The sequence below is a fragment of the Symphalangus syndactylus genome, chromosome 11, assembly GCF_028878055.3.
Source record: "Symphalangus syndactylus isolate Jambi chromosome 11, NHGRI_mSymSyn1-v2.1_pri, whole genome shotgun sequence".
Classification (NCBI taxonomy): domain Eukaryota; kingdom Metazoa; phylum Chordata; class Mammalia; order Primates; family Hylobatidae; genus Symphalangus; species Symphalangus syndactylus.
Genome location: NC_072433.2, coordinates 54,598,931 through 54,624,866, shown reverse-complemented (window position 1 = coordinate 54,624,866; position 25,936 = coordinate 54,598,931). Strand labels below are relative to the sequence as shown.

General features: G+C 52.2%; 1 protein-coding gene across 9 annotated transcripts in view; it reads left to right on the top strand.

Annotated features, from left to right (window-relative positions):
* The window catches only part of SEZ6L2 (seizure related 6 homolog like 2), a 29,329-nt gene extending 4,449 nt beyond the window's left edge, over nt 1–24,880 (top strand). For 4 of the 9 annotated variants that reach the window (XM_055233055.2, XM_055233059.2, XM_055233053.2 and 1 more), the window contains 13 exons: nt 6,739–6,924; nt 7,648–7,816; nt 9,742–9,905; nt 15,428–15,628; nt 17,074–17,212; nt 18,016–18,212; nt 18,527–18,721; nt 21,982–22,173; nt 22,280–22,471; nt 22,976–23,014; nt 23,192–23,309; nt 23,435–23,531; nt 24,310–24,880. In XM_055233055.2, the coding sequence (XP_055089030.1) occupies nt 6,739–6,924; nt 7,648–7,816; nt 9,742–9,905; nt 15,428–15,628; nt 17,074–17,212; nt 18,016–18,212; nt 18,527–18,721; nt 21,982–22,173; nt 22,280–22,471; nt 22,976–23,014; nt 23,192–23,309; nt 23,435–23,531; nt 24,310–24,339 (1,919 nt within the window). In that variant the 3' untranslated portion in view covers nt 24,340–24,880. The remainder of the gene's footprint in view (nt 1–6,738; nt 6,925–7,647; nt 7,817–9,741; nt 9,906–15,427; nt 15,629–17,073; nt 17,213–18,015; nt 18,213–18,526; nt 18,722–21,981; nt 22,174–22,279; nt 22,472–22,975; nt 23,015–23,191; nt 23,310–23,434; nt 23,532–24,309) is intronic. The other 5 variants (XM_055233060.2, XM_055233054.2, XM_055233062.2 and 2 more) reach the window with 3 other exon arrangements.
* Nucleotides 24,881–25,936: the final 1,056 nt, after the last annotated feature.

Sequence of the window (25,936 nt, the reverse complement as noted above, 5' to 3'; positions counted from 1 at the left end):
AGCTCACTGCAAGCTCTGCCTCCCAGGTTCACGCCATTCTCCTGCCTCAGCCTCTCAAGTAGCTGGGACTACAGACGCCTGCCACCAAGCCCAGCTAATTTTTTGTATTTTTAGTAGAGATGGGATTTCACCGTGTTAGCCAGGATGGTCTCGATCTCCTGACTTCGTGATCCACCCGCCTCAACCTCCCAAAGTGCTGGGATTACAGGCAAGAGCCACTGTGCCCGGCCTATAAAGGGGACATCTTTAAGAACCATCGAAGCACAGGGTGCTGAGGGGGCCTTTTCCTCCTGACTGTGACCCTGGGGGGCAGGGCCCTCAGAGGAGGCCCATGCATACTTATCTCACACACTCACAGATCTGTGCACACATCCAAGGGACAACTCATCCATTGAACCCAACAAATGTTTGTCAAGTGCTTGCTTCATACCAGGACCTGTGTTAGCCTTGGAGGAGGAATGAACAAACCAGGTGTAAATCTGGTTTCAACGAGCTCAGAATCTAGGTAGGAAGACAGATGAGTAATCAGGATGGTTATAATTCAAGGAGATAAGGAATATGATGGCGGAAACGCCAGCGGGGGCAGCACATAGCCAAGGGACCTAAATTTCTCCCAAGGAATATGGGGACATCTTCTTGGAGGAGATGATGACTAAGCTGAGACCTGAAGGATAAATTCACCAGGGAAAGGGTGGGAGGGAGGGAGAGAAGGAGGGAGGCAGATGGCTAAGTGGATGAAAAAGCACACTCCAAGACCCAGAGAGAGAAGATGTGACCCCCAGATGAGGTGAAGGAATTCAGCATGGAAGATAGAATTGTCCTAGCTGTGTGACCTGGGACAAGTTACTTAACTTTTCTGTGCCTCACGATCTCATCTGAAAAATAGGGATCACAATACTTGGTATTATGGGGAAGATCAAATGAATTAATACATGTCAAGTGTTTAAAACAGTGTGTGGCCTGGCGTGGTGGCTCACTACTGTAATCTCAGCACTTTGGGAGGCCAAGGCGGGTGGATCACCTGAGTTCAGAAGTTCAAGACCAGCCTGGCCAGCATGGTGAAACCCTATCTCTACTAAAAATACAAAAATTAGCCTGGCATGGTGGCAAGCACCTGTAATCCCAGTTACTTGGGAGGCTGAGGCAAGAGAATTGTTTGAACCCAGGAGGCGGAGGTTGCAGTGAGCTGAGATTATGCCATTGTACTCCAGCCTAGGTGACAAAAGTGAAACTCTGTCTCAAAAACAAACAAAAACAAAACAAAACAAACAAAAACACAAACAGCATGTGGTACACAGTGAGAGCTCAAAACTGTCAGTCACTGCTATTACTTTCAAAGCACAGAAAGGGGTGAAGGGGAAATGGGCCAGAGACCAGGCTGGGAGGCAGGTCAGATTCAGACCATAAAGAGCCTTATCTGCTTCAGTAAGGAATTCAGACTACTTCAACCTGCAGGTGTGACAGGGAGATATCTGAATTTTTTTTTTTTTGAGACAGAGTCTCACTTTGTTGCCCAGGCTGGAGTGCAGTGGTGATGACCTTGGCTCACTGCAACCTCTGCCTCCCAGCTTCAAATGATTCTCTTGCCTCAGCCTCCTGAGTATCTGGGATTACAGGCACCTGCCACCATGCCTGGCTAATTTTTGTATTTTTAGTAGAGATGGGGTTTCACCATGTTGGCCAGGCTGGTCTCGAACTCCTGACCTCAAGTGATCCACCTGCCTTGGCCTCCCAAAGTGCTGGGATTACAGGCATGAGCCACCACACCAGGCCTCCTAATTTGAATTTTATTAATTAATTAATTTATTTTTTTTTTTTGAGATGGAGTTTTGCTCTTGTTGCCCAAGCTGGAGTGCAATGGCGCAATCTTGGCTCACTGCAGCCTCTGCCTCCCGGGTTCAAGCGATTTTCCTGCCTCAGCCTCCTGAGTAGCTGGGATTGCAAGCATGCGCCACCACTTCTGGCTAACTTTGTATTTTTAGTAGAGACGGGCTTTCTCCATGTTGGTCAGGCTGGTCTCGAACTCCCAACCTCAGGAGATCCTCCTGCCTTGACCTCCCAAAGTGCTGGGATTACAGGCGTGAGCCATGGCGCGTGGCCTGAAATGTTTTAAGCAGGAAAGTGAGAGCCTCAGATTTGCAACTTAGAAAGATCCTTCTGACTTCTGGGGGCGAGAAAGGGGGGCTGTATTCACGCACGACTGCATTTGTTAGGACCTATGACAGATGACCTGCACATGTGTGTACATCCACGCTTACCTGTGTGTGTGGGAACTTTCCCACAGTACAAGGGTATGTTCTAGCAGATGTGTGCATGAAGAAAGGGGCCCAGCCAGTGCCCTGTTCCAGACACCACTGTCTTCCTATGCTTCGTGGAGACAGAGAGAACTGTGTGTCGGGCCAATGCCCCCTTCACATCACTGCATGGCCTTGGCTGGTGTCATGCACTCTGCCCTCCTTGAAAGCTCTGCTGACCGCAGATGCCTTGTGTGCCTCATGCAGGGTGCACCCTGAATCCTGTTCTCACGTCCTCTCCAGCCTCTTTTGAGGCCTCTGCTCAGGACCTGCCTTAGGGGCTCATGTGTGCCTAGCAAAGGTGCCTATTCATCGGGGGGCCAGCAAGCTGCAAGACGTGTATTTGGCAGTAGGGACCTGGTTATTGGGGAGCAAGAGCATTCCTGGAGGGCCCGGGCCAAGTGCTGGATTTCAGATATTGTGAAATCTGAAGATATGGCTCCCCACTGGCTCCTTTAAGCAGCCACTTCCCCAGGGCACTGAAAATAGGACTCCTTAGGCTAAGTGGAACATTTGGGGAAGCAGGATTATTGCATAAATTGGCCTTCATTGCTCAGTCTTCCCTGCTTCACAGCTGCACTGGGCGCCTTTGGGACCGAGGCCTTGTTTCAGCCCTTCCCAACCTGCATTAGCTGGGGCCTCTGGTCCAGAGTGGCCTCATTAGCTTCTCTGAAAAGCCAAAGGCTCCCTCACCCCTCACCCGAAGTTCAGCAAACTTTCCCATTACAAAGCCCTTTCACCAACCTTAGTTTCATTTGCTTCTCACAGAAACCCTGAGAGTGGCCATTGTCAGTTCCATCTCTCAAAGGAAGGAAAAGACTCAAAGGTTATGTAGATTGCTCAGCCACCTGCACGTTTATTGCAGCCAGACACCAGATCCCCGAGTCCCTGGCTCCTAGTCATTCATTAACTGAGGCTGAGGGGCGGGTGATTAACGTTTTCTCAGCAGCTTCTATGTGCCAGGTGCTTTGCGTGTTTCTTTTATTTAATTTTCAGGCCAATCTTCCCTGATAGGAATTATTATTGCCGTTAATAGGTGAGAGGCCCCTAGAGATGAAGTCACCTGCTCAAAGTCACGTAGTTAGTAAGTTCTGGAGCTAGAACTGGAACTCAGGTCTGCCTGATGACAAATCCAATGGTCTTTGCACCGTTTCATGCTGCCTCTTGGCTGCACCCATTGATCAGCCAGGCTAGCCCCTTTTTTTTTTTTTTTGAGACGGAGTCTCATTCTGCTGCCCAGGCTGGAGTGCAATGGCACAATCTCGGCTCCCTGCAACCTCCGCCCCCTGGGTTCAAGCGATTCTCCTGTCTCAGCCTCCTGAGTAGCTGGGATTATAGGCGTGTGCCACCATGCCCAGCTAATTTTTTGTATTTTTAGCAGAGACAGGGTTTCACCATGTTGGCCAGGCTGGTCTGGAACTCCTGACCTCATAGACTGGCCTTTTAGACACAAAATAAATAAGGCTTGGGCCAGTGTAGACAGTGGTTAGGCCAGGCATGGTGGCTCATGCCTGTAATCCCAGCACTTTGGGAGGCCAAGGTGGGTGGATCACCTGAGGTCAGGAGTTCGAGACCAGCCTGGCCAACATAGTGAAACACTGTCTGTACTAAAAATACCGGCACGGTGGTGCACGCCTGTAATTGCAGCACTTTGGGAGGCCGAGGCGGGCAGATCACGAGGTCAGGAGTTCGAGACCAGCCTGACCAAAATGGTGAAACACCGTCTCTACTAAAAATACAGAAATTAGCTGGGCCTGGCCGGGCGTTTTGGCTCACACCTGTAATCCCAGCACTTTGGGAGGCCGAGGCGGGCGGATCAGGAGGTCAGGAGATCGAGACCATCCTGGCTAACACAGTGAAAACCCCGTCTCTACTAAAAATACAAAAAAATTAGCCGGCCGTGGTGGCGGGTGCCTGTAGTCCCAGCTACTTGGGAGGCTGAAGCAGGAGAATGGCGTGAACCCGGGAGGTGGAGCTTGCAGTGAGCCGAGATCGCGCCACCACACTCCAGCCTGGGCAACAGAGCGAGACTCCGTCTCAAAAAAAAAAAAAAAAGGAATTAGCTGGGTGTGGTGGCACATGCCTGTAATCCCAGCTACTCAGGAGGCTGAGGCCGGAGAATTGCTTGAACCTGGGAGGCGGAGGTTGCAGTGAGCCAAGATTGTGTCACTGCACTTCAGCCTGGGTGACAGAGCAAGACTCTGCGTCAAAAAAAAATAATAAAATAAATAATAATAAAAATACAAAAATTAGCCAGGAGTCGTGGCACACGCCTATAACCCCAGCTACTTGGGAGGCTGAGGGAGGAGAATTACTTGAACCCGGGAGGTAAAAGTTGTAATGAGCTGAGATCAAGCCACTGCACTCCAGACTGGGTGACAGAGTGAGACTCTCTCAAAAAAAAAAAAAAGACAATGGTTAATGTGATGACAAAATCATGCATGCAGGACTGTGTATACGTAAGAGAACAAGTAACTGTTGGAGAGATGTAGAGTCAGGAAGGCTTCCTGGAAGAGGTGGTACGTAAGCCCCCCAGTCTGATCTCTTAAAAGATGAGAAAGTAGGGGGAGAGCACAAGCGAAAATATGGAGGTGGAAACTTAAGGAGTCACAAAAGTGTGTTGTGTAGGCTATATTGGTCTTGGGAGATCAACCCTGAAGCTGGAATGCGCTGGGCTGCATTTAACTGTGGAAGGGGCTTGAATGTCAAACTAAAGCATTCAGACTTGATTCTGCTGGGCATGGGCAGCCATTCCTGGGGCAGCCATTCCCGAGGCTACCATTTATTGAAACCACTGTGTTCTAGAAGGTTGTTCTTATGTTTATCTCAGTAGACGATGGACTCCTGAGGACAAGGCCTGGGTCTTTTTCCTGACCTCAGGTGATCCACCCGCCTCAGCCTCCCAAAGTGCTAGGATTACAGGTGTGAGCCACTGTACCTTTAAAGACTATTTTGTCTTTAAAGATCTTAATACTCAGTGGCCCATAAATGAATCCCTCAATGAAAGTGAAGTCAGGAGGTCTGAAGAGATCAGGAGTTCGAGACCACCCTGGCCAACATGGTAAAATCCCATCTGTACCAAAAATACAAAAATTAGCTAGGCATGGTGGCACACACCTGTAATCCCAGCTACTTGGCAGGCTGAGGCAGGAGAATCGCTTGAACCCGGGAGACGGAGGTTGTAGTGAGCTGAGTTTGTATGCCATTGCACTCTAGCCTGGGCAACAGAGTGAGACTTCTCCTCAAAAACAAGAACAAAAAAAATAAAGACAAAATAGTCAAATTTCCTCAAGAAGTTTCATGTTTGCTTGAGGCCAGGAGTTCAAGACCAGCCTGGGCAACATACTGAGATGTCATCTCTACACAAAATTTAAAAATTAGCGGGGCATGGTGGCACAAACCTGTAGTCCCAGCTACTTGGGCGGCTGGGTCAGGAGGATTGCTTGAGGCCAGGAGTTCAAGGTTCCAGTGAGCTATGATCACGCCACTGCACTCCAGCCTGGGCAACAGAGTGAGACCCTGTTTCAAAAAAAAAAAAAAGAAGTTTCAAGTGGTTCTTCTGGATGGAAGCTGAGGAGCTGAGGGTATACCACAGGGCACCTTGGTGGAAGAAAGGCTGTGTGTGCGGAGGGGAGAAAAATCAAAAGAGGCATTTAATAACTTGGAGCCTCAGTGTTTACACCTGCAAAACAGGTCACACAATCTTTTTTTTTTTTTTTTTTTTTTTTTTTTTTTTTTTTTGAGACAGAGTTTTGCTCTTGTGGCCCAGGCTGGAGTGCAATGGGACAATCTCGGCTCACTGCAACCTCTGCCTCCTGGGTTCAAGTGATTCTCCTGCCTCAGCCTCCCAAGTAGCTGGGATTACAGGCGCCCACCACCACGCCTGGCTAATTTTTGTATTTTTTAGAGATGGGGTTTTACCATGTTGGCCAGGCTGGTCTCGAACTCCTGACTTCGTGATCCACCTGCCTTGGCCTCCAAAAGTGCTGGGATTACAGGCGTGAGCCACCACGCCTAGCCAGGTCACATAATCTTTGTCTGCTGACCTCAAAATCTCTATGAGCTGAACAAGCTCTGCAAATACTATCTGTTATTAGAGCTGGATGAAGTTCAGAGTAGTTCATTGATTTGCCTGAAGTCACACAACAAATGAGTAGCGGGGTCCAGAATAACTTGTTTGAACCTCAGATACCTCATCTATAAAATGGGTGCCAACGAGGGTGAATTACAATGAGTGGGGGAGATAAGGGATGTTGCAATTTCCTCTTCGTGAGGCAAGGTGCCTGTGTGAGGAGCTCTTATTTCTCGGTATGTAGGCCAGTATGGCGCCAGTGTGTGCCCCTGGAAGGTTGGCCTGAAAGGAGAGGGGGGAAGTGCTGGGGGATCAGTATGAGAGGGTGGCATGGGAAAGTGAGCCCTGCTACCCGCTGTCTGTCTGGTGCAGCCTACCTCCTGAGCTGTGGCTTCCCTCCCCGGCCGACCCATGGGGACGTGAGTGTGACGGACCTGCACCCCGGGGGCACTGCCACCTTTCACTGTGATTCAGGCTACCAGCTGCAAGGAGAGGAGACCCTCATCTGCCTCAATGGCACCCGGCCATCCTGGAATGGTGAAACCCCCAGCTGCATGGGTGAGTCTCCTGCCACAGTGGGTGGGGGCGTCTGTTCTGGGAACCCTATTGGGAGGGTCCTATCTCGGGGGTGTCCAGGTGTCCACCTTTGGGGAAAACCCATTCTGAAGGGGTGTTTACCCTGAGGAGTCCCCATCCTGGGGTCTGCAGCCAGAGCTCTTTATGCGGAGGGTCTCTCTCCTTGGGGTGTCTCCATCCTTGGGTGGTCTCCATCTCAGGGTGTCCCACTGGAGATTTTATTTTGGGAGTCACCATTCTGGAGGTCCCTTCTGGGGTAGCGTCCTCATCTTAGAGGAAGCCATTTTTAGGGTCCATGTCCAGAGGGCTTCTATCCTGGAGAGCCTCTTACTGGGATTCCCATCCCGTGGCATCTTCACTCTGAAAGTCCTGTCCTGAAGATTTCCCAGCTGAGGCTTTGAATTTTAGGGATCCTCGTAACTCCCCATCCTAGAGTGTCCGCAGCTGGAGAGTCTTCATTTTAGTGGTGTCTCCATCCTAGGAGGTGTCAATCCTGGGGTTCTCCTGTACCGGGGCTGGTTTCTCTCCTGGCTCATGCCTGGAGAAGGTCCCGTCCTCTGGGGCGACTCCATGGGACAGAAGCTAACCTTGGGCCGGGTCCCAGCCAAAGGTGTGAATGCAACAGCTCTGAAAATGGGCCGAGGCCCCGAGGAGAAGGACAAGTCACCTCAAGCTGGCCTTAACATGCCCCTCCTCTGCCCACAGCATCCTGTGGTGGCACCATCCACAATGCCACACTGGGCCGCATCGTGTCCCCAGAGCCTGGGGGAGCTGTAGGGCCCAACCTCACCTGCCGTTGGGTCATTGAAGCAGCTGAGGGGCGCCGGCTGCACCTGCACTTCGAGAGGGTCTCGCTGGATGAGGACAATGACCGGTAAGGGTCTAGGTCTTGGGTCAGAAGTCCCCACCTTGGCCGGGCATGGTGGCTCATGCCTGTAATCCCAGCACTTTGGGAGGCCGAGGCAGGCGGATCACAAGGTCAGGAGATCGAGACCATCCTGGCTAACATGGTGAAACCCCATCTCTAGTAAAAATACAAAAAAAAAAAAAAAATTAGCCAGGTATGGTGGTGGGCACCTGTAGTCCCAGCTACTCGGGAGAATGAGGCAGGAGAATGGTGTGAACCGAGGAGGCAGAGCTTGCAGTGAGCCAAGATCGCACCACTGCACTCCAGCCTGGGCGACAGAACGAGACTCTGTCTTAAAAAAAAAAAGAAGTTCCCACCTCAGGGAAGTAGGAAGGCTAAGTGGGGACTTGGACACAGCTGGGGTGGATCCTGGTTGAGATATGCATCACAGCTTAGTCCTAAGCCTTTTTTTTTTTTTTTTTTTTTTTTTTGAGGCAGAGTTTCACTCTTGTTGCCCAGGCTGGAGCGCAGTGCTGCAGTCTTGGCTTACTGCAACCTCCGCCTCTCGGGTTCAAGCGATTCTTCTGTCTCAGGAGGGGTTCAAGCGATTCTCCTGTCTCAGCCTCCTGATTAGCTGGGATTACAGGCATGCACCACCATGCCCAGCTAATTTTGTATTTTTGGTAGAGATGTGGTTTCTCCATGTTGGTCAGGCTGGTCTCAAACTCCCAACCTCAGGTGATCTGCCCACCTTGGCCTCCCAAAGTGCTGGAATTACAGGTGTGAGCCACCGCGCCTGGCCAGTCCTAAGCCTTTCTTAGGAAGTGTAGCTGTGCAACCTTAGACAAATCACTTAACTTCTTCGCACCTCAGTTTCCTCATCTGTAGAATGGAGATAACAGTACCTCCCTCTTCAGGTTTCTGTGAGGATAAGTGCTGAAATTATATAAAGTCCTTAGAATGGCGCCTAGGACAATAAGCACTATAAAAGTGTCTGCGACCCTCTTTTTTTTTTTTTGAGATGGAGTCTCTCCCTGTCACCCAGACTGGAGTGCAGTGGCGCGATCTCAGCTCACTACAACCTCTGCCTCCCGGGCTCAAGCGATTCTCCTGCCTCAGCCTCCCGAGTAGCTGGGACTACAAATGCATGATGCCACCACGTCCGACTAATTTTTTGTACTTTTTTTTTTTTAGTAGAGATGGGGTTTCACCGTGTTAGCCAGGATGGTCTCGATGTCCTGACCTCGTGATCCGCCCACCTCAGCCTCCCAAAGTGCTAGGATTACAGGCATGAGCCACCGTACCTGGCCTTATTTATTTTTATTTATTTTTTTTGGAGACAGAGTTTCACTGTCACCCAGGCTGGAGTGCAGTGGCACAGATTCAGCTCACTGCAACCTCCACCTCCCAGATGCAAGCAATTCTCCTGCCTCGGCCTCCTGAGTAGCTGGTATTACAGGCATGCACCATCATGCCTGGCTAATTTTTGTATTTTTAGTAAACATGGGGTTTTACCATGTTGGCCAGCCTGGTTTTGAACTCCTGACTTCAGGTGATCCACCTGTCTTGGCTTCCCAAAGTGCTGGGATAACAAGTGTGAGCTGAGCCACCGTGCCTAGTCAAGCATCTGCTATCTTCATCATCATTATCATCCTTTACCTAGCAACTTGGTATCTCAGCCCTGCCACTACTTGCCCTGTGACCTTGGACAGGTTACTTGATCTTTCTATGCCCCAATATCCTCATCTATTAAATAAGGGATAATAATAGTGTCTGACTCAAGAGTTCTTGTGAAAATTAAATGAGATAGAATGTGTAAGGGCTTAGAAGAGTGTGTGGCATATGGTTATGTGTGATGATAACAGCTATAAAAATAAGTTAGGAAAGCAGGCAAGGGGTGAGGCAGCTTGTGAGGGAGGTTGAGCTCCTGGTCACATTTCTGTCCATCCCAGGCTGATGGTGCGCTCAGGGGGCAGCCCCCTATCCCCCGTGATCTATGATTCGGACATGGACGATGTCCCCGAGCGGGGTCTCATCAGTGACGCCCAGTCCCTCTATGTGGAGCTGCTGTCAGAGACACCTGCCAATCCCCTGCTGTTAAGCCTCCGATTTGAAGGTAAGTGACCCACTCCCCCACCGGACCCAAAACGCCACACCTCCTCTTCCTGATACCAAGCATAGTCAGAAGCACAAACTCCATGCCTGTTCATCTCCATGCTGGGATTCCTGAAACGTGACTCCCTTCCCTGCCCCAAAACTGCAAGGATCTCTTCTAGGGACCCGTTCTCCTTCCCCGAGGCAGCCTTCTCTGTTTAAGCTTCATGCATGTCTGGATCCAGGTACATAGCCCAGAGACCAGTTATCTCAGTATCTCGGTTCTTTCCTCTGTGTTGGCTTTATTCTCAGGCAGGCTTTCCCTGTGTGATGGACATAGCTGCCGACTTACATACCACCAACTTAATTTTTATTTTATTTATTTATTTATTTATTTTTTTGAGACGGAGTCTTGCTCTGTCACCCAGGCTGGAGTGCAGTGGCGCGATCTCGGCTCACTGCAAGCTCCACCTCCTGGGTTCACGCCATTCTCCTGCCTCAGTCTCCCGAGTAGCTGGGACTACAGGCACCCGCCACCACGCCCGGCTAATTTTTTTGTATTTTTAGTAGAGACGGGGTTTCACCTTGTTAGCCAGGATGGACTCGATCTCCTGACCTCGTGATCCGCCTGCCTCGGCCGCCCAAAGTGCTGGGATTACAGGAGTGAGCCACCGCACCTCACCTTTATTTATTTTGAGAGGGAGTTTTGCTCTTGTTGCCCAGGCTGGAGTGCAATGGTGTGATCTCGGCTCACCGCAACCTCTGCCTCCTGGGTTCAAGCGATTTTCCTGCCTCAGCCTCCCGAGTAGCTGGGATTACAGGCATGCGCCACCACGCCCAGCTAATTTTGTATTTTTAGTAGAAATGGGGTTTCTCCACGTTGGTCAGGCTGGTCTCGAACTCCCGACCTCAGGCAATCCGCCCGCCTTGGCCTCCCAAAGTGTTGGGATCACAGGTGTGAGCCACTGCGCCTGGCACTTTTTATTTTTTATTTATTTATTTATTTTGAGACAAGAGTTCCTCTCTGTCGCCCAGGCTGGAGTGCGGTGGCGTGATCTCAGCTCACTGCAGCCCCCCTCCTCCAGGTTCAAGCGATTCTCATTCCTCAGCATCCCGAGTAGCTGGGATTACAGGCATGCACCACCACGCCCAGCTAATTTTTGTGTTTTTAGCAGAGACGGGGTTTCACCATGTTGCCCAGGCTGGTCTTGAACTCCTGGGCTCAAGTGATTCGCCCATGTGGGACTTCCAAAGTGCCAGGATTACAGGTGTAAGCCACCTCGTCCAGCCCATACCACCAACTGAGTAACCTCATCAGAGAGAACACTCATGTATTTCCTGAGAGCTCAGCAAAAATGCCAGGAGAGGCGCTCATTGACCTGACTAAGGTCCTGGTTGGCCTTAGCCTGAGCCAATCACTGAGCTAGGAGAAGGCAGTATTGGGATTGGCTAATCTGCCTCACGTGGCCTTCCCTGGTGGGCTCCAACTCAACCTCGTGGAGTGAGAGTGGGGAAGGCCTGCATCCCAAAATTAAAATTGGGATGCTGTTACCAGAAGAGGAATGAATGTGAAGGGGTAGAAACAAGGAAGTGATCATGGAGGAAGAGGCATTTGACCTTGGCCTTAAAGTATAGAAGGTATTTTATTATTATTATTATTATTACTATTATTATTATTGAAACAGGTCTTGCTTTGTCGCCCAGGCTATAGTGCAGTGGCCCGATCATGGTTCACTGTAACCTCAACCTCCTGGGCTCAAGTGATCCTCCTGCGTCAGCCTCTCTAGTAGCTGGGACCACAAGCGTTCGCCACCATGCCTGGGTAATTTTTAAATTTTTTGTAGAGACAGCATCTCACTATGTTGCCCAGGCTGGTCTCCAACTGCTGAGCTGAAGTGATCCTCCCACCTCGGCCTCTCAAAGTGCTAGGATTACAGGCGTGAGCCACCCTGCCCGGCCAACAGAGGATATTTTAAAAGAGGAAGATTGAGGCCAGTCGTGGTGACTCATGTCTCTAATCTGGGTACTTTGGGAGGCCAAGGTGGGATGATTGCTTGAGGCCAGGAGTTTGAGAACCAGTCTGAGCAACATAGTGAGATCCTGTGTCTACAAATTAAAAAAAATAATAATAATTATCCAGGTGTGGTGGCACACACCTCTAGTCCCAGCTACATGGAAGGTTGAGGTGGGAGGATCACTTGAACCCCAGAGGTTGCAGTGAGCTATGATTGCACCACTGCGCTCCAGCCTGGGCAACAGAGCAAGACCTTGTCAAAAAAAATAAAGAAAGAAAAAAGAAGAAAAGGAAAGGAAAGAGAGGAACTTTGAGAAAGCGCAAGTAGGGAAATGCCTGGTATGTTTGGGAAACAGAATTTCACTGTGGCTGAAACAGAGGAGTTGTAGAAACAGTAGCAAGAGAGAGACCAAAAAGATGAAATGCTTAGAGATGGGAGGGTCTAGTGTTTGATATGAATCATGGGAGAAATGGAATTGGCACGGGGCTGTGATGGATGGGTAGGATTTGGACAAGATACCTTGCAGGTTAAGCAACAGTGAAATAGAACAGTGGATCTGCAAAAATCAATTGCGGGATAGATTCTGGGAGTGTTAAAGTGCAAACAGCACAGGTCTTTTAGCGAAAATGGCAAGTTTTGAGTCCTGACTCCATAGTTGTAGGCCACTGCCGTTCTATGAGTTTAAGATTCTTCACTGTGGTCAGGCACAATGGATCACGCTTGTAATCCCAGCACTTTGGGAGGCTAAGATGGGAGGATCACTTGAGCCTGGGAGTTGGAGACCAGCCTGGGCAACATAGCAAGATCTTTGTCTCAACAAAACAAAACAAAACAAAACAAAACAAAACAAAAAATTAGCCAGGTGTGGTGGTGCACGCTTGTGGTCCCAGCTGCTTGGGAGGCTGAGGCAGGAGGATCACTTGAGCCCAGGAGGTCAAGGCTGCTGTGAGTTGTGATCCCACCATTGCACACTCCAGCCTAGGTGACAGAGCAAGGCCCTGTCTCATTTTTTTCTTTTTTTTTTTTGAGACGGAGTTTCGCTCTTGTCACCCAGGCTGGAGTGCAATGGCGCAATCTTGGCTCACTGCAACCTCCACTTTCCGGGTTCAAGTGGTTATCCTGCCTCAGCCTCCTGAGTAGCTGGGATTACAGGTGTTAGACACCACGCCCGGCTAATTTTTGTATTTTTAGTAGAGACGGGGTTTCACCATGTTGGTCAGGCTGGTCTCGAACTCCTGACCTCAGGTGATTCACCTGCCTCAGCCTCCCAAAGTGTGGGGATTACAGGTGTGAGCCACCGCATCTGGCCTCATTTTTAAAAATAAATAAAATAGCCCAGGCACAGTGGCTCATGCCTGTAATCCCCGCACTTTGGGAGGCTGAGGCAGGTGGATCATTTGAGCCCAGGAGTTTGAAACCAGCCTGGGCAACATGTCAAAGTCCCATTTCTACTAAAAACACAGCAATTAGCCATGTGTGCCTGTAATCCCAGCTACTCGGGAGGCTGAGACACGAGAATCGCTTGAACCTGGGAAGCCGAGGTTGCAGTGAAGTGAGATCATGCCACTGCACTCCAGCCTGGGCGACAGAGCGAGACTCAGTCTCAAAAAATAAAAAATAAAATATTAAAATAAAATTAGAAATCTCAAAAAACAAAAAAAAGGCTGGGTATGGTGGCTCACGCCTATAATCCCAGCACTTTGGGAGGTCGAGGTGAGTGGATCACCTGAGGTCAGGTGTTCGAGACCAGCCTGGCCAACATGGTAAAACCCCATTTCTACTAAAAAAATACAAAAATTAGTGGGGGGTGGTTGTGGGTGTCTGTAATCCCAGCTACTCGGGAGGCTGAGGCAGGAGAATCACTTGAACCTGGGAGGCTGAGGTTGCTGTGAGCCAAGATCACACCATTGCACTCCAGCCTGGTAACAAGAGCGAAATTCCATCCCCCCCCCGCCAAAAAAAAGAAGGATTCCTCATTGGTATCATAGGCACCTACCTTACAGAGAGTTTTGCAGCTAAGATCCGATCAGGTGAGCAGAAACTCAAATGCTCTGCAAATGTTCACTTTTGCTGACTTAAAGTAAAAACTGAGTCGTTTTTGCATTAGCTGAAATTTTGGGTTCTAGCAACAGCGTGGATGATCAGAATCCAACTGTTATTTCTGAGGAGAGAATACACCTACACCAGCCAGTTCTCCAAAAGCACCCCTCCCCTTACCCGCCTATCTCTGCTGTTTCCAGAGCCAAGTATCTGTGGCTGGGAATCAAACCATCTGGGTTTGAAACCTGCTTTTGCCATTGTCTCTTGTGTGACCTTGAGCAAGTAGCTTTTTGGTCTATGGACCTCCGCTCTGTAGAATGGTGGCTGGGATTTGGCTAGCTCAGTGGCTTCCCTCCAGATGCCAGGGAGGCAACATAAATATGTGAATGAGGAGTGTTAGAACTTTTTTTGACAGTCTGGAGAGTGAATGCTAAACCCAGTGGCATTCAGTTTTTAAAAACCCACCAACTTCAGGGCAATGGCTCACACCTGTAATCCCAGCACTTTGGGAGGCCGAGGCCAGCAGATCACCTGAGGTCAGGAGTTTGAGACCAGCCTGAGTAACATGGTGAAACCCCATCTCTACAAAAAAAAAAAAAAATCAGAAAATGAGCTGCTGGGTGGGGTGTGCATGCTTGTAGTCCCAGCTACTGGAGAGGCTGAGGTGGGAGGATCGCTTGAGCCTAAGAGATCTAGGCTGCAGTGAGCTGTGATCACACCACTGCACTCCAGCCTGGACAACAGAGTGAGATCCTGTCTCTAAAAAAATAAAAAATAAAAAAACCCCAGGCTGGGCGCAGTGACTCATGTCTGTAATCCCAGCATTTTGGGAGGCCGAGGCAGGCAGATCACTTGAGGCCAGGAGTTCAAGACCAGCCTAGCCAACATGGTGAAACCCCTGTCTCTACTAAGAATACAAAAATTGGCCAGGCACGGTGGCTCATGCCTGTAATCCCAGCACTTTGGGAGGCCGAGGCAGGCAGATCACCTGAGGTCGGGAGTTCGAGATCAGCCTGATCAACCTGGAGAAACCCCGTCTCTACTAAAAATACAAAAAATTAGCCAGGCGTAGTAGCACATGCCTATAATCCCTGCTACTCAGGAAGCTGAGGCAGGAGAATCGCTTGAACCCAGGAGGCGGAGGTTGTGGTGAGCCAAGATCGTGCCATTGCACTCCAGCCTGAGCAACAAGTGTGAAATTCCATCTCAAAAAAGAAAAAAAATTAGCTGGGCATGGTGGTGCACGCCTGCAATCCCAGCTACTTGGGAGTCTGAGGCATGAGAATTGCTTGAACCTGGGAGTCAGAGGCTGCAGCGAGCCAAGGTCTTACCACTGCACTCCAGCCTGGGCACAAGACTCTGTCTCAAAAAAAAAAAAAAAAAAGCCCAGTGAGTGGCCAAACAACACCCCAATTCAGCCCACATCCCCAATTTGAGATCCCTTGAGGCCTGTCCTAATGCTTAATTGTTATGATTGACTCCTTCCCAGCCTTTGAGGAGGATCGCTGCTTCGCCCCCTTCCTGGCACATGGAAACGTCACTACCACGGACCCTGAGTATCGCCCAGGGGCACTGGCAACCTTCTCGTGCCTCCCAGGATATGCCCTGGAGCCCCCTGGGCCCCCCAATGCCATCGAATGTGTGGATCCCACAGAACCCCACTGGAACGACACAGAGCCGGCCTGCAAAGGTGAGCCTTCCTTGTCGCAGGCAGGTCCTTCAGTCCACGTTGCCCCCTGAACTGGGGATCCCAGCAAGGCCGCTCAGAAAGGAAGGCTGCACAGAAAGGAAGGCTGCACATCCAGACTTAATCGACCCAAGCCTTGGGTACATCCCTGTCCCTTCAGAGGCTGTTTTCTCAGCTGAATAACTGGTGGGCTTGTTACTGAATGCAGGGGTCACAAACACAAATGTCTTCAAGAGCGAGAACTGCTGTTGGGTTAAGTCACAGATTGGGCAGGCTTGAGAGTGGGTGGGGTTTGTTAAGAGCAGGACTGGATATTGAACACAACAGGACCTAGATGCGACAAGAAACAGGTGGACCATGGCTGGGCGCGGTGGCTCACGCCTGTAATCCCAGCACTATGGGAGGCCGAGGCGGGTGGATCACCTGAGGTCGGGAGTTCGAGACCAGCCTGATCAACATGGAGAAACACTGTCTCTACTTAAAATACAAAATTAGCTGAGCATGGTGATGCATGCCTGTAATCCCAGCTACTCGGGAGGCTGAGGCAGGAGAATTGCTTGAACCCGGGAGGCGGAGGTTGCGATGAGCTGAGATCGCAGCACTGCACTCCAGCCTGGGCAAGAAAAGTGAAACTCCGTCTCAAAAAAAAAAAAAAGAAAGAAAAAAGAAACAGGTGGATAAAGCCAGGCGCAGTGGCTCACGCCTGTAATCCCAACACTCTGGGGGGCTCAGGCAGGCAGATCACCTGAGGTCAGGAGTTGCAGACCAGCCTGGTCAACAGAGTGAAACCCCGTCTCTACTGAAAATACAAAAATTAGCCGGGCATGGTGGTGCCTGCCTGTAATCCCAGCTACTTGGGAGGCTGAGGCACAAGAATTGCTTGAATCTGGGAGGTGGAGGTTGCAGTGAGCCGGGATTGTGCCACTGCACTCCAGCCTGGGCAACAGAGTGAGACTCCGTCTAAAAAAATAAAAATAGGGGCTGAGCGTGGTGGCTCACGCCTGTAATCCCAGCACTTTGGGAGGCCGAGGCGGGCGGATCACGAGGTCAGGAGATCGAGACCATTCTGGCTAACACCGTAAAACCCCATCTCTACTAAAAATACAAAAAAAAAAAAAAAAATTAGGGCGTGGTGGCTGCGCCTGTAGTCCCACCTACTCGGGAGGCTGAGGCAGGAGAATGGCGTGAACCCGGGAGGCAGAGCTTGCAGTGAGCCAAGGTCGCGCCACTGCACTCCAGCCTGGGCGACAGAGAGAGACTCTGTCTCAAAAAAAAAAAGTAAAAATAAATAAATAAATAAAATAAAAGAATAAAAGAAACAGGTGGATCATAGGTAATAGGAAACAATCGAGGTGATGTGATGCATGCATCATGAGTGGTGAGGACTGTGGTGAAATGGAGACAGCATTCCCACCTGGGTCCCTAACCTGACACCACTTTTTTCCTAGCCATGTGTGGAGGGGAGCTGTCGGAACCAGCTGGCGTGGTCCTCTCTCCCGACTGGCCCCAGAGCTATAGCCCCGGCCAAGACTGCGTGTGGGGCCTGCACGTCCAGGAAGAGAAGCGCATCTTGCTCCAAGTCGAGATGTAATGTTTGGGTCCTGCAGAGGGTGCGACGGGTGTAGGCTCAGCAAAGTGTGGTATGCCAATGCACTAGCCTGCATTCTGAGCCTGCCTGGCTTTTGCGTATCTATCCAGAATTCAGTGGATAGGCTGGTGCACTAAGGGTTCAGGATAGAGGTGAGAGAGCTGGGCTCAAATCACGTATTAGCCAGGCAACCTCGGACAAATAAATAGGGCAATGCAGCCTTCCTTAGGGGCCACTGTGAACAAGGGGCTCTGGCCTGGTGCCTCTCACTCTTTGGAGGTTTCTGAGGCTGCCCCTGGAGCTATTTCCAAACTGTTGCGTTATCATCAGCAAGTTGGGGAGGTCTAGGGAGAATCCAGTGAGCTGAATTGGTATGAGAGGGTCATGAGACGGCACAGAAGCTGAAGTGGGCTTGGCTTCAAAGCAGGTACTCAGGTGGGGCCTAGAGTTGTGTAGGGTGGTAGCGAATTTGGTCTGTGATTGGCCAGAGCTGGAGCTGGGCTAGGCTGTGGATCCCATGGTGTTGGAGGAGGGACTGGACAGTGGGCGGAGTTAGTAATGAGCAAGCTTAGGGATTGGGTAGTAGGACATGGGAGGTGCCATAGAATAGGGGAACCCTGAGGCACTAGCATAGGAGAAACCATGATTGGTCAAAACAGAGGCGGTGCCAGACCTGGGATAGAATATGGGCGGGGCTGGTGAGTAGGAGGGGCTACCAATGAGCAGAGTTGAGGATGGGGCAGAGCTGGATGGGAGGGGCCAGTCGCAGCCCCGCCCCATTGTCTGGTCTCACCCCCTGCAGATTGAATGTGCGGGAAGGGGACATGCTGACGCTGTTCGACGGGGACGGTCCCAGCGCCCGAGTCTTGGCCCAGCTGCGGGGACCTCAACCGCGCCGCCGCCTCCTCTCCTCTGGGCCCGACCTCACACTGCAGTTTCAGGCACCGCCCGGGCCCCCAAATCCAGGCCTGGGCCAGGGCTTCGTATTGCACTTCAAAGGTAGTGAGGGATAGAGTCCCGGGATGGGCAGGGGTCGGGCAGGCCAGAGATCCCGGGAGGTGGCCGGTCGTGGTGGCTCACGCCTGTTATCCCAGGGCCTTGGGAGGCCGAGGCGGGAGGATTGCTTGAAGCCAGGAGGTTGAGGCTGCAATGAGCTATGCTTGTACCACTGTACTCCGGCCTGGGCGACAGGAAATCCTGTCTCTGAGAGAGAGAGACAGATCCCGGGAGGGGGCACAGAGCAAAGCCTCCGAGGCTGGAAGGGAGCCCGGAGTTAAAATGCAGCCTCCGAACTCGCCCTCCCTCCCCTGCAGAGGTCCCGAGGAACGACACTTGCCCCGAGCTGCCACCTCCGGAGTGGGGCTGGAGGACGGCATCCCACGGGGACCTGATCCGGGGCACGGTGCTCACCTACCAGTGCGAGCCTGGCTACGAGCTGCTAGGCTCCGACATTCTCACTTGCCAGTGGGACCTGTCTTGGAGCGCCGCGCCGCCCGCCTGCCAAAAGAGTGAGCCGGCCCCGCTCGCGTCCCCTCGGCCCCACCCCCAGCCTGTCCTGTCCCGGCCCCCGTGCTTTCTGGGTTCCATCCCTTCGCTCGGGGTCCTTCCTGGATCTTCTTCAAGGCCTGCCCCTATGTCCTTTAGCTCTCACTCCTCCGCCCGGTTCCCCGAAACTGTCGCCTCTGGGTCTCCCTCTCATCTTTTCCGGGCTGCATCCCTCTTTCTTGCACCGACCTGGGCTCGGTCCCTGTTTCCTCTTCTCATGGCCCCGCCCCGTCCCCTCTTGACCCCTCCTCTGCGGCGTCTGAGTTTGGCCCCTAAAAGGGCTCCGACCAGATTCCCACTGGGCTCCCCGCGTCCACACTTGGCTCCACCTTCCTGCCCCACGCCCCGCCCCAATCCCGCAGTCCTCTCAGTTGAAATTGTAGAGAGCCACTTTGCTAGGACCAAGGCTTGTCAGAGCACTTGGTTTATTTGAATGCCATCATTGAAGCCCCGTGCTGGGTTGGGGTTAGGAGAAGGGGGTTCAAGCCACTCCATACTCTTACGGAGCTCGCAGTCTGGGAGGGATACGCAGGGTGGTGATCACTGGGTGACTTTGGGCGAGGCACTTAGCATCTCTGAGCCTTGGTTTCCCCATCGGCGGAGTAGGACTCAGGTTGTGAAGCGCAGATGGAAAGTTCACAGGGCGCATGCTGCCCTGGGCGTGGCGAAGGGCTGTGGGGAGAGCAGTGGGCTAATTTTCTCAGGGCTGGGGCAGGAGATTTCACAGAGGAGGTGACGTTTTAAGGAGCGGGGAGTGTGTATCTTTTAGAAGAGCAGAAAGGGCCAGGTGCAGTGGATCACCTGAGGTCAGGAGTTCGAGGGCCAGGTGCGGTGGCTCACGCTTGTAATCCCAGCACTTTGGGAGGCCGAGGCGGGCGGATCACGAGGTCAGGAGATCGAGACCATGGTGAAACCCCGTCTCTACTAACAAATACAAAAAATTAGCCGGGCGTGGTGGCGGGCGCCTGTAGTCCCAGCTACTCGGAGAGGCTGAGGCAGGAGAATGGCGTGAACCCGGGAGGCGGAGCTTGCAGTGAGCCGAGATTGCGCCACTGCACTCCAGCCTAGGCGATAGAGCGAGACTCCGTCTCAAAAAAAAAAAATAATAATAATAATAATAATAATAATGAGTTCGAGACCAGCCTGGCCAACATGGCGAAACCCCGTCTCTACTAAAAATAAAAAACTACCTGGGTGTGGTGGCACACGCCTGTAATCCCAGCTACTCAGGAGGCTGAGGAAGGAGAATCGCTTGAACCTGGGAGGTGGAGGTTGAAGTAAGCTGAGATTGTGCCATTGCATTCCACCCTGCGCCACGGGAGTGATACTCCATCTCAAAAAAAAAGAAAAGAAAAAGAAAGAAAATTGAAGAGCAGAAAGGAATGGCAGCTGGTTACTTTCTCCAAATTTTGGGAAGCCAGCCCCAAGGATGTGGGGCTGTAGTTCCATGTGGCATCTCGAAGCAATGGTGGGACCAAGGGGAGAAGCTTCAGGTAGCCAGATTTGGGCTGGACACAGCTCCCCGCCCCTGGAAGGATTCACAGGATATCAGGCCTGGATGGGGCTGAGAGTTCGGCTGGCCCCGCTGCCTCGGGCTCAGGAGGAACCTGCCCAAGGCAGCAGATTGAGCCTGAAGGTGTGGCAGGACCCACATCTCTGAGTCCCTGTCCAGTGCTCCATGGCTGTGACCCTGGGCAGATTCCCGCTCTGCCACTCCCTGGCTGAGTGACCATGGGCCAAGTCCTTTGACCGCCCTGAGCCCTGGGCTCCAAGGGAGATGACAATGACATTGGCCTCTCAGGATAATCAGGATTAAATATTATGTTTGTGCCAGGTGTGGTGGCTCACATCTGAAATTGCAGTGCTTTGGAAGGCCAAGGTGGGAGGATCACTTGAGCCCAGGAGATTGAGAACAGCCTGGGCAACATAGTGAGACCCTGTCTCTACAAATAATAAAAAATATAGCCAGGCATGGTGGTATATGCTGTGGTCCCAGTTACTCAGGAGGCTAAGGTGCGAGAATTGCTTAAGCCCAGGAGTTTGAGGCTGCAGTGAGCCGTGATCTCACCACTGCACTCCAGCTCGAGTGACAGAGCAAGTTCTCATCTCCAAAACAAAGAATTATATTTGGGGCCAGCCGTGGTGGCTCACACTTGTAATCCCAGCACTGTGGGAGGCTGAGGTGGGTGGATCACCTGAGGTCAGGAGTTCGAGACCAGCCTGGCCAACATGGCAAAACCCTGTCTATACTAAAAACACAAAAATTAGCTGGGTGTGGTAGCGAATGCCTGTAATCGCAGCTACTCGGGAGGCTGAGGCAGGAGAATCTCTTGAGTCCAGAAGGCAGAGGTTGCAGTGAGCTGAGATGCGCCACTGCACTCTAGCCTGGGCGACAGAGCGAGACTCCCATCTCAAACACACACACACACACACACAGAATTATATTTGTTTGTAAAACATTTAGCAGGGTACATAGCTCAGGCTTATATACAAGAAATGGCTATGATTATGATTCGTTCACAACAGGGTTGTAAACTCAAACGCCTGAAGGCAGGCAGTGTATGTTAGTGAACTGGGCTGGGCATAATGAGAATACTGGGGACAGGAGAGCTGGGCCCCCTCTAAAGAGGGCAGCTGCTGTTCCACAGATGACAAGCCATGTTGGGCTCACCCTGCTGGGATTTGGCTGGGTATGCTCTGGTATGGTGGTTAAATATTTTGAATTTTACCCCAGGATAGGGGCTTGGGGTTTCCCCAAGCAAACTGTTTTTTAAATGAAGCCTGAAATATAACATACATTGAATTTTGAAAAAAATTAAGCCTGTCATTCTGGTCTGAAAATAAATGCACTGCATTTTAAGTTTTTCCAATTCATGCTCTCTTCCTTCTGAGGAATTGGTGGAAAGTGCGTGTGTGTGCAGAGGTGTTCAGAGGAAACGGCCTGAGGCTCAGGCCTTTCCTAGCCCTAGGCTTCTGGGAGATTTTCTTTTATTTTTTTTCGACTGGGTCTCACTCTGTCACCCAGGCTGGAGTGCAGTAGCGCGGTCACCATTCACTGCAGCCTCGACCTGCTGGGTTCGAGCAATCATCCCGCCTCCAACTCCTGAGTAGCTGGGACCACAGGAGTGCGCCACCACTCCCGGCGAATTTTTCAATTTTTTGTGTTGCCCAGGCTGATCTTTGAAGGCCCTCGCTCCCCCTGACCTTGTTCTTCTGCCACCAGTCATGACTTGTGCTGACCCTGGCGAGATTGCCAACGGGCACCGCACCGCCTCGGACGCCGGCTTCCCTGTTGGCTCCCATGTCCAGTACCGCTGCCTGCCAGGGTACAGCCTCGAGGGGGCAGCCATGCTCACCTGCTACAGCCGGGACACAGGCACACCCAAGTGGAGCGATAGGGTCCCCAAATGCGCCTGTGAGTCTGGGGCACACCCTGGGAGGGTGGCTGGGTAGCCCTGGGAGAGCCCGTCTGTCCCGTGCGCAGTAGTGCAGCTGGCACGTGACTGGCATGCTCCCTGCAGTGAAGTACGAGCCGTGCCTGAACCCGGGGGTTCCCGAGAATGGCTACCAGACGCTGTACAAGCACCACTACCAGGCGGGCGAGTCTCTGCGCTTCTTCTGCTACGAGGGCTTTGAGCTTATCGGCGAGGTCACCATCACCTGTGTGCCCGGCCACCCCTCCCAGTGGACCAGCCAGCCCCCACTTTGCAAAGGTGCCTGGCCAGACAGGGCAGGAGGGGCACACCAGTGTCCGGGAAGTGACAGGGCTGGGAGAGTCAGGTAGCACATTTGAGACCAATGGGCGACCCCACAGAGCTCCCGGTTCTCCTCCTGTGGCCTCGCGTCCTCATGGGTGTGTCCAGAAGCCCTGGGTCATGTGAGGTCATGGGATTGGCTCAGGGGTGTAGTAGAGGGGGCCTTGGCTTGGAAGTCCCTTGCTCTCTCTGAATAGGCCTCAGTTTCCCTATCTCTGACAAGTTCTAGTTTGACTCAGACTGTCCAGGAACCCTGACTTTGTAGGGGTCTGGAGAAAGAGGACAAAGGCCCTGTGCTGGTCACTCCTCTCTCTTCTCCACCAAGGGAGAGAGAAAGTTGAGGCTGAGCAGAGGGCAGAGAGAACCAGGCTGTCCAGCCCAGCCCCACCGGGCTCCCGGCCCCTCCCAGCCTCCTCCCCTCCCTGGCTCAGACCCCATCCCCTCCCCCTCCTCTCCCTGCAGTTGCCTATGAGGAGCTCCTGGACAACCGAAAACTGGAAGGTCAGTGAGAGCACAGGTGGAGACCCAGGCTGGCCAGGTCGGGAGGGCAAGGCAGAGGCCGGGCAGGAGGCCAGGCCTTGGAGGGATGAAGCCCAGGGTTTGAGGCCCAGGGCAGGAGGCTGGGAGAGCCCAGGACCGGGCCCAGCCACAGCTCACCGGCCTCTCCTCCTCCTGTAGTGACCCAGACCACAGATCCATCACGGCAGCTGGAAGGGGGGAACCTGGCCCTGGCCATCCTGCTGCCTCTAGGCTTGGTCATTGTCCTCGGCAGTGGCGTTTACATATACTACACCAAGTAAGTAGCCTGCTTGGGGACTGCCGGCCGGGGCAGACGTCTTGCAGGCCTGGCACTGGAGCCTGGGTCAGGGGAGCTCAGGGGCTCACCTGTTGATAAGCTCCTCTGTCCTCTCCCTTTCCCAGGCTTCAGGGAAAGTCCCTTTTTGGCTTCTCGGGCTCCCACTCCTACAGCCCCATCACCGTGGAGTCGGACTTCAGCAACCCGCTGTATGAAGCTGGGGTAAGCACCTCCCCTGCCCCTGAAGAGCCACCACTTGGCTCTCCCAGGACTCCATAACCTTCTCACAAGGTCTCTGGAATCTCTGTCTTGGGAATTTCAAACTCAGCTGCCCCCAGAGGCCATGTCAATGAGCACAGCAAGCCATGTGTAGACAACAGGGAGCGGTGAGGACTGTGGCTAAGTGCAGCACTTGTGCCCCATCTCAAGAATATGGCTCTGGCCGGGCGCGGTGGCTCACGCTTGTAATCCCAGCACTTTGGGAGGCCAAGGCGGGCGGATCACGAGGTCAGGAGATCGAGACCACGGTGAAACCCCGTCTCTACTAAAAATACAAAAAATTAGCCGGGCGTGGTGGCGGGCGCCTGTAGTCCCAGCTACTCGGAGAGGCTGAGGCAGGAGAATGGCGTGAACCCGGGAGGCGGAGGTTGCAGTGAGCCGAGATCGCGCCACTGCACTCCAGCCTGGGTGACACAACGAGACTCCGTCTCAAAAAAAAAAAAAAAAAAAAAAAAAAAAAAAAAAAAAAAGAATATGACTCTACCCCATACTCGAAACTGAGGCACAATTGGCAGATCTTCCAATTATTCAAGACAAGCCAGAAATTCAGATTCTTGTGTCATTTTACGACACTGTAGGATGAACCAAACACATTCACTGGCCCCCCAGCTCCCAGTGGTCAATGTTACTTTAAAACCCAGGATCATTGCCCCTCGTCCCATGTGGCTGCCTCTTCCACCCCATCAGACCCCAACAACTGACCTGATCTCTCTGTCTTCAGGATACGCGGGAGTATGAAGTTTCCATCTGAACCGCAAGACTACAGCTGCAGGACCCAGGACGCCTCTCCCCTCCTCATTTGGGCAGAGGGAAGTATGGGACCCGGTCTCTGCCTCCTGGCTGCCCTCCTCCCTGGCTGTGTAAATAGTCTCCCCATCCCACGAGGGGGCTTTGATGGCCCTGGCGATCCTACAGTAAATAAACCAGCATCCTGCCGCCCAAAGCCGCCTCTTCTCAGTTGCCAAACGAGGGGCCTGCCCCCTACCCTACTGGCTTTTGGATTCTGGGAGGGGAACTCTGCCTCCCTGAATATCTTGCAGCCCCTCCTGCCCAGGGCACCCCTCAAGGACTGCCCCCGATAGCTCTACTGTTCCCTTGGCCACGAAGGCACCCCCCTCCCAGATGCCCTGGCCCTAGGCCTGACTCCAGCCAGGAGGGTCAGAAGAAGGAACCAAGGGGAGAGCTGGGACAAGGCCTTGCCCCCTTCCTGCCATCTCCCCAACCCGCAGTCTCTCTACCTTTGCTTCTGAATTCTTGTTTTTGAGCAATAAACAGAAAATCACCACTTGTAATTGGGCCGATGGGGTGTGGGGAGGTGGTCACCAAGCACTGGACCACTTCTCTGGAGAGAGGGCTGGGGAAAGGGGAACAATTTGAAAAAAAAAAAAGGAAATGCGAAAGTGCGCAGAGGGCAGTGTCCAGGGACCTGGCCTGAGGTCAAAAAGCCTGGCTTTAGGCTCAGCCTCTGTGAAGCCCTCCCTGCGACCAGCCTCACTCCAGGATGCAGTGACCTCTCCCACCAGGCCTTGCTTGACCTTGCGGGTCTCTTCCAGCTGGAAGAAAACTGACAGGAGCCACCTGTCTTCTCTCACTGCTGGGCAGGAGGCAAACAGCTTTCAATTTCTTTCTTTTTAGAGACAGGGCCTGGCTCTGCCGGCCAGGCTAGAGTGCAGTGGTGCCATCACAGCTCACTGCAATCTCAAACTCCTAGGTTCAAGGGATCCTCCCGCCTCAGCGTCCTGAGTAGCTGGGACTACAGGTGCAAGCCATGGTGCCTGCCTAATTTTTAAATTTTTTGTAGAAATGAGATCTTGTTATGTTGCCCAGGCTGGTCTCGAACACCTGGCCTCAAGCAATCCTCCTTCCTCGACTTCCCAAAGTTCTGGGATTACAGGCATGAGCCACCAAGCCTGGCTTTTCAATTTGTCTTATGACCAGTTTGCCTAAAATTCAGCCCCCTTTGGAGAATTTTTGTATCCATTCAAGTACACCATTTCTTCCCCCCACCCCAATCTTTTTAGTATTTTAGGCGTATCTGCTGTGACCCATCCACCAATTTGAACTTGTTTTATATCCTTGGGGGTGTCCTTTTCCACTTTTTTTTTTTTTCACTCTTGTCACCCAGGCTGGAGTGCAATGGCGTGATCTTGGCTTACTGCAACCTCCACCTCCTGGGTTCAAGCCATTCTCCTGCCTCAGCCTCTCGAGTAGCTGGGATTACAGGCACCCATGCCTGGCTAATTTTTGTATTTTTAGTAGAGACTGGGTTTTGCCATGTTGGCCAGGCTGGTCTCGAACTCCTGATCTCAGGTGATCCGCCTGCCTGGGCCTCCCAAAATGCTGGGATT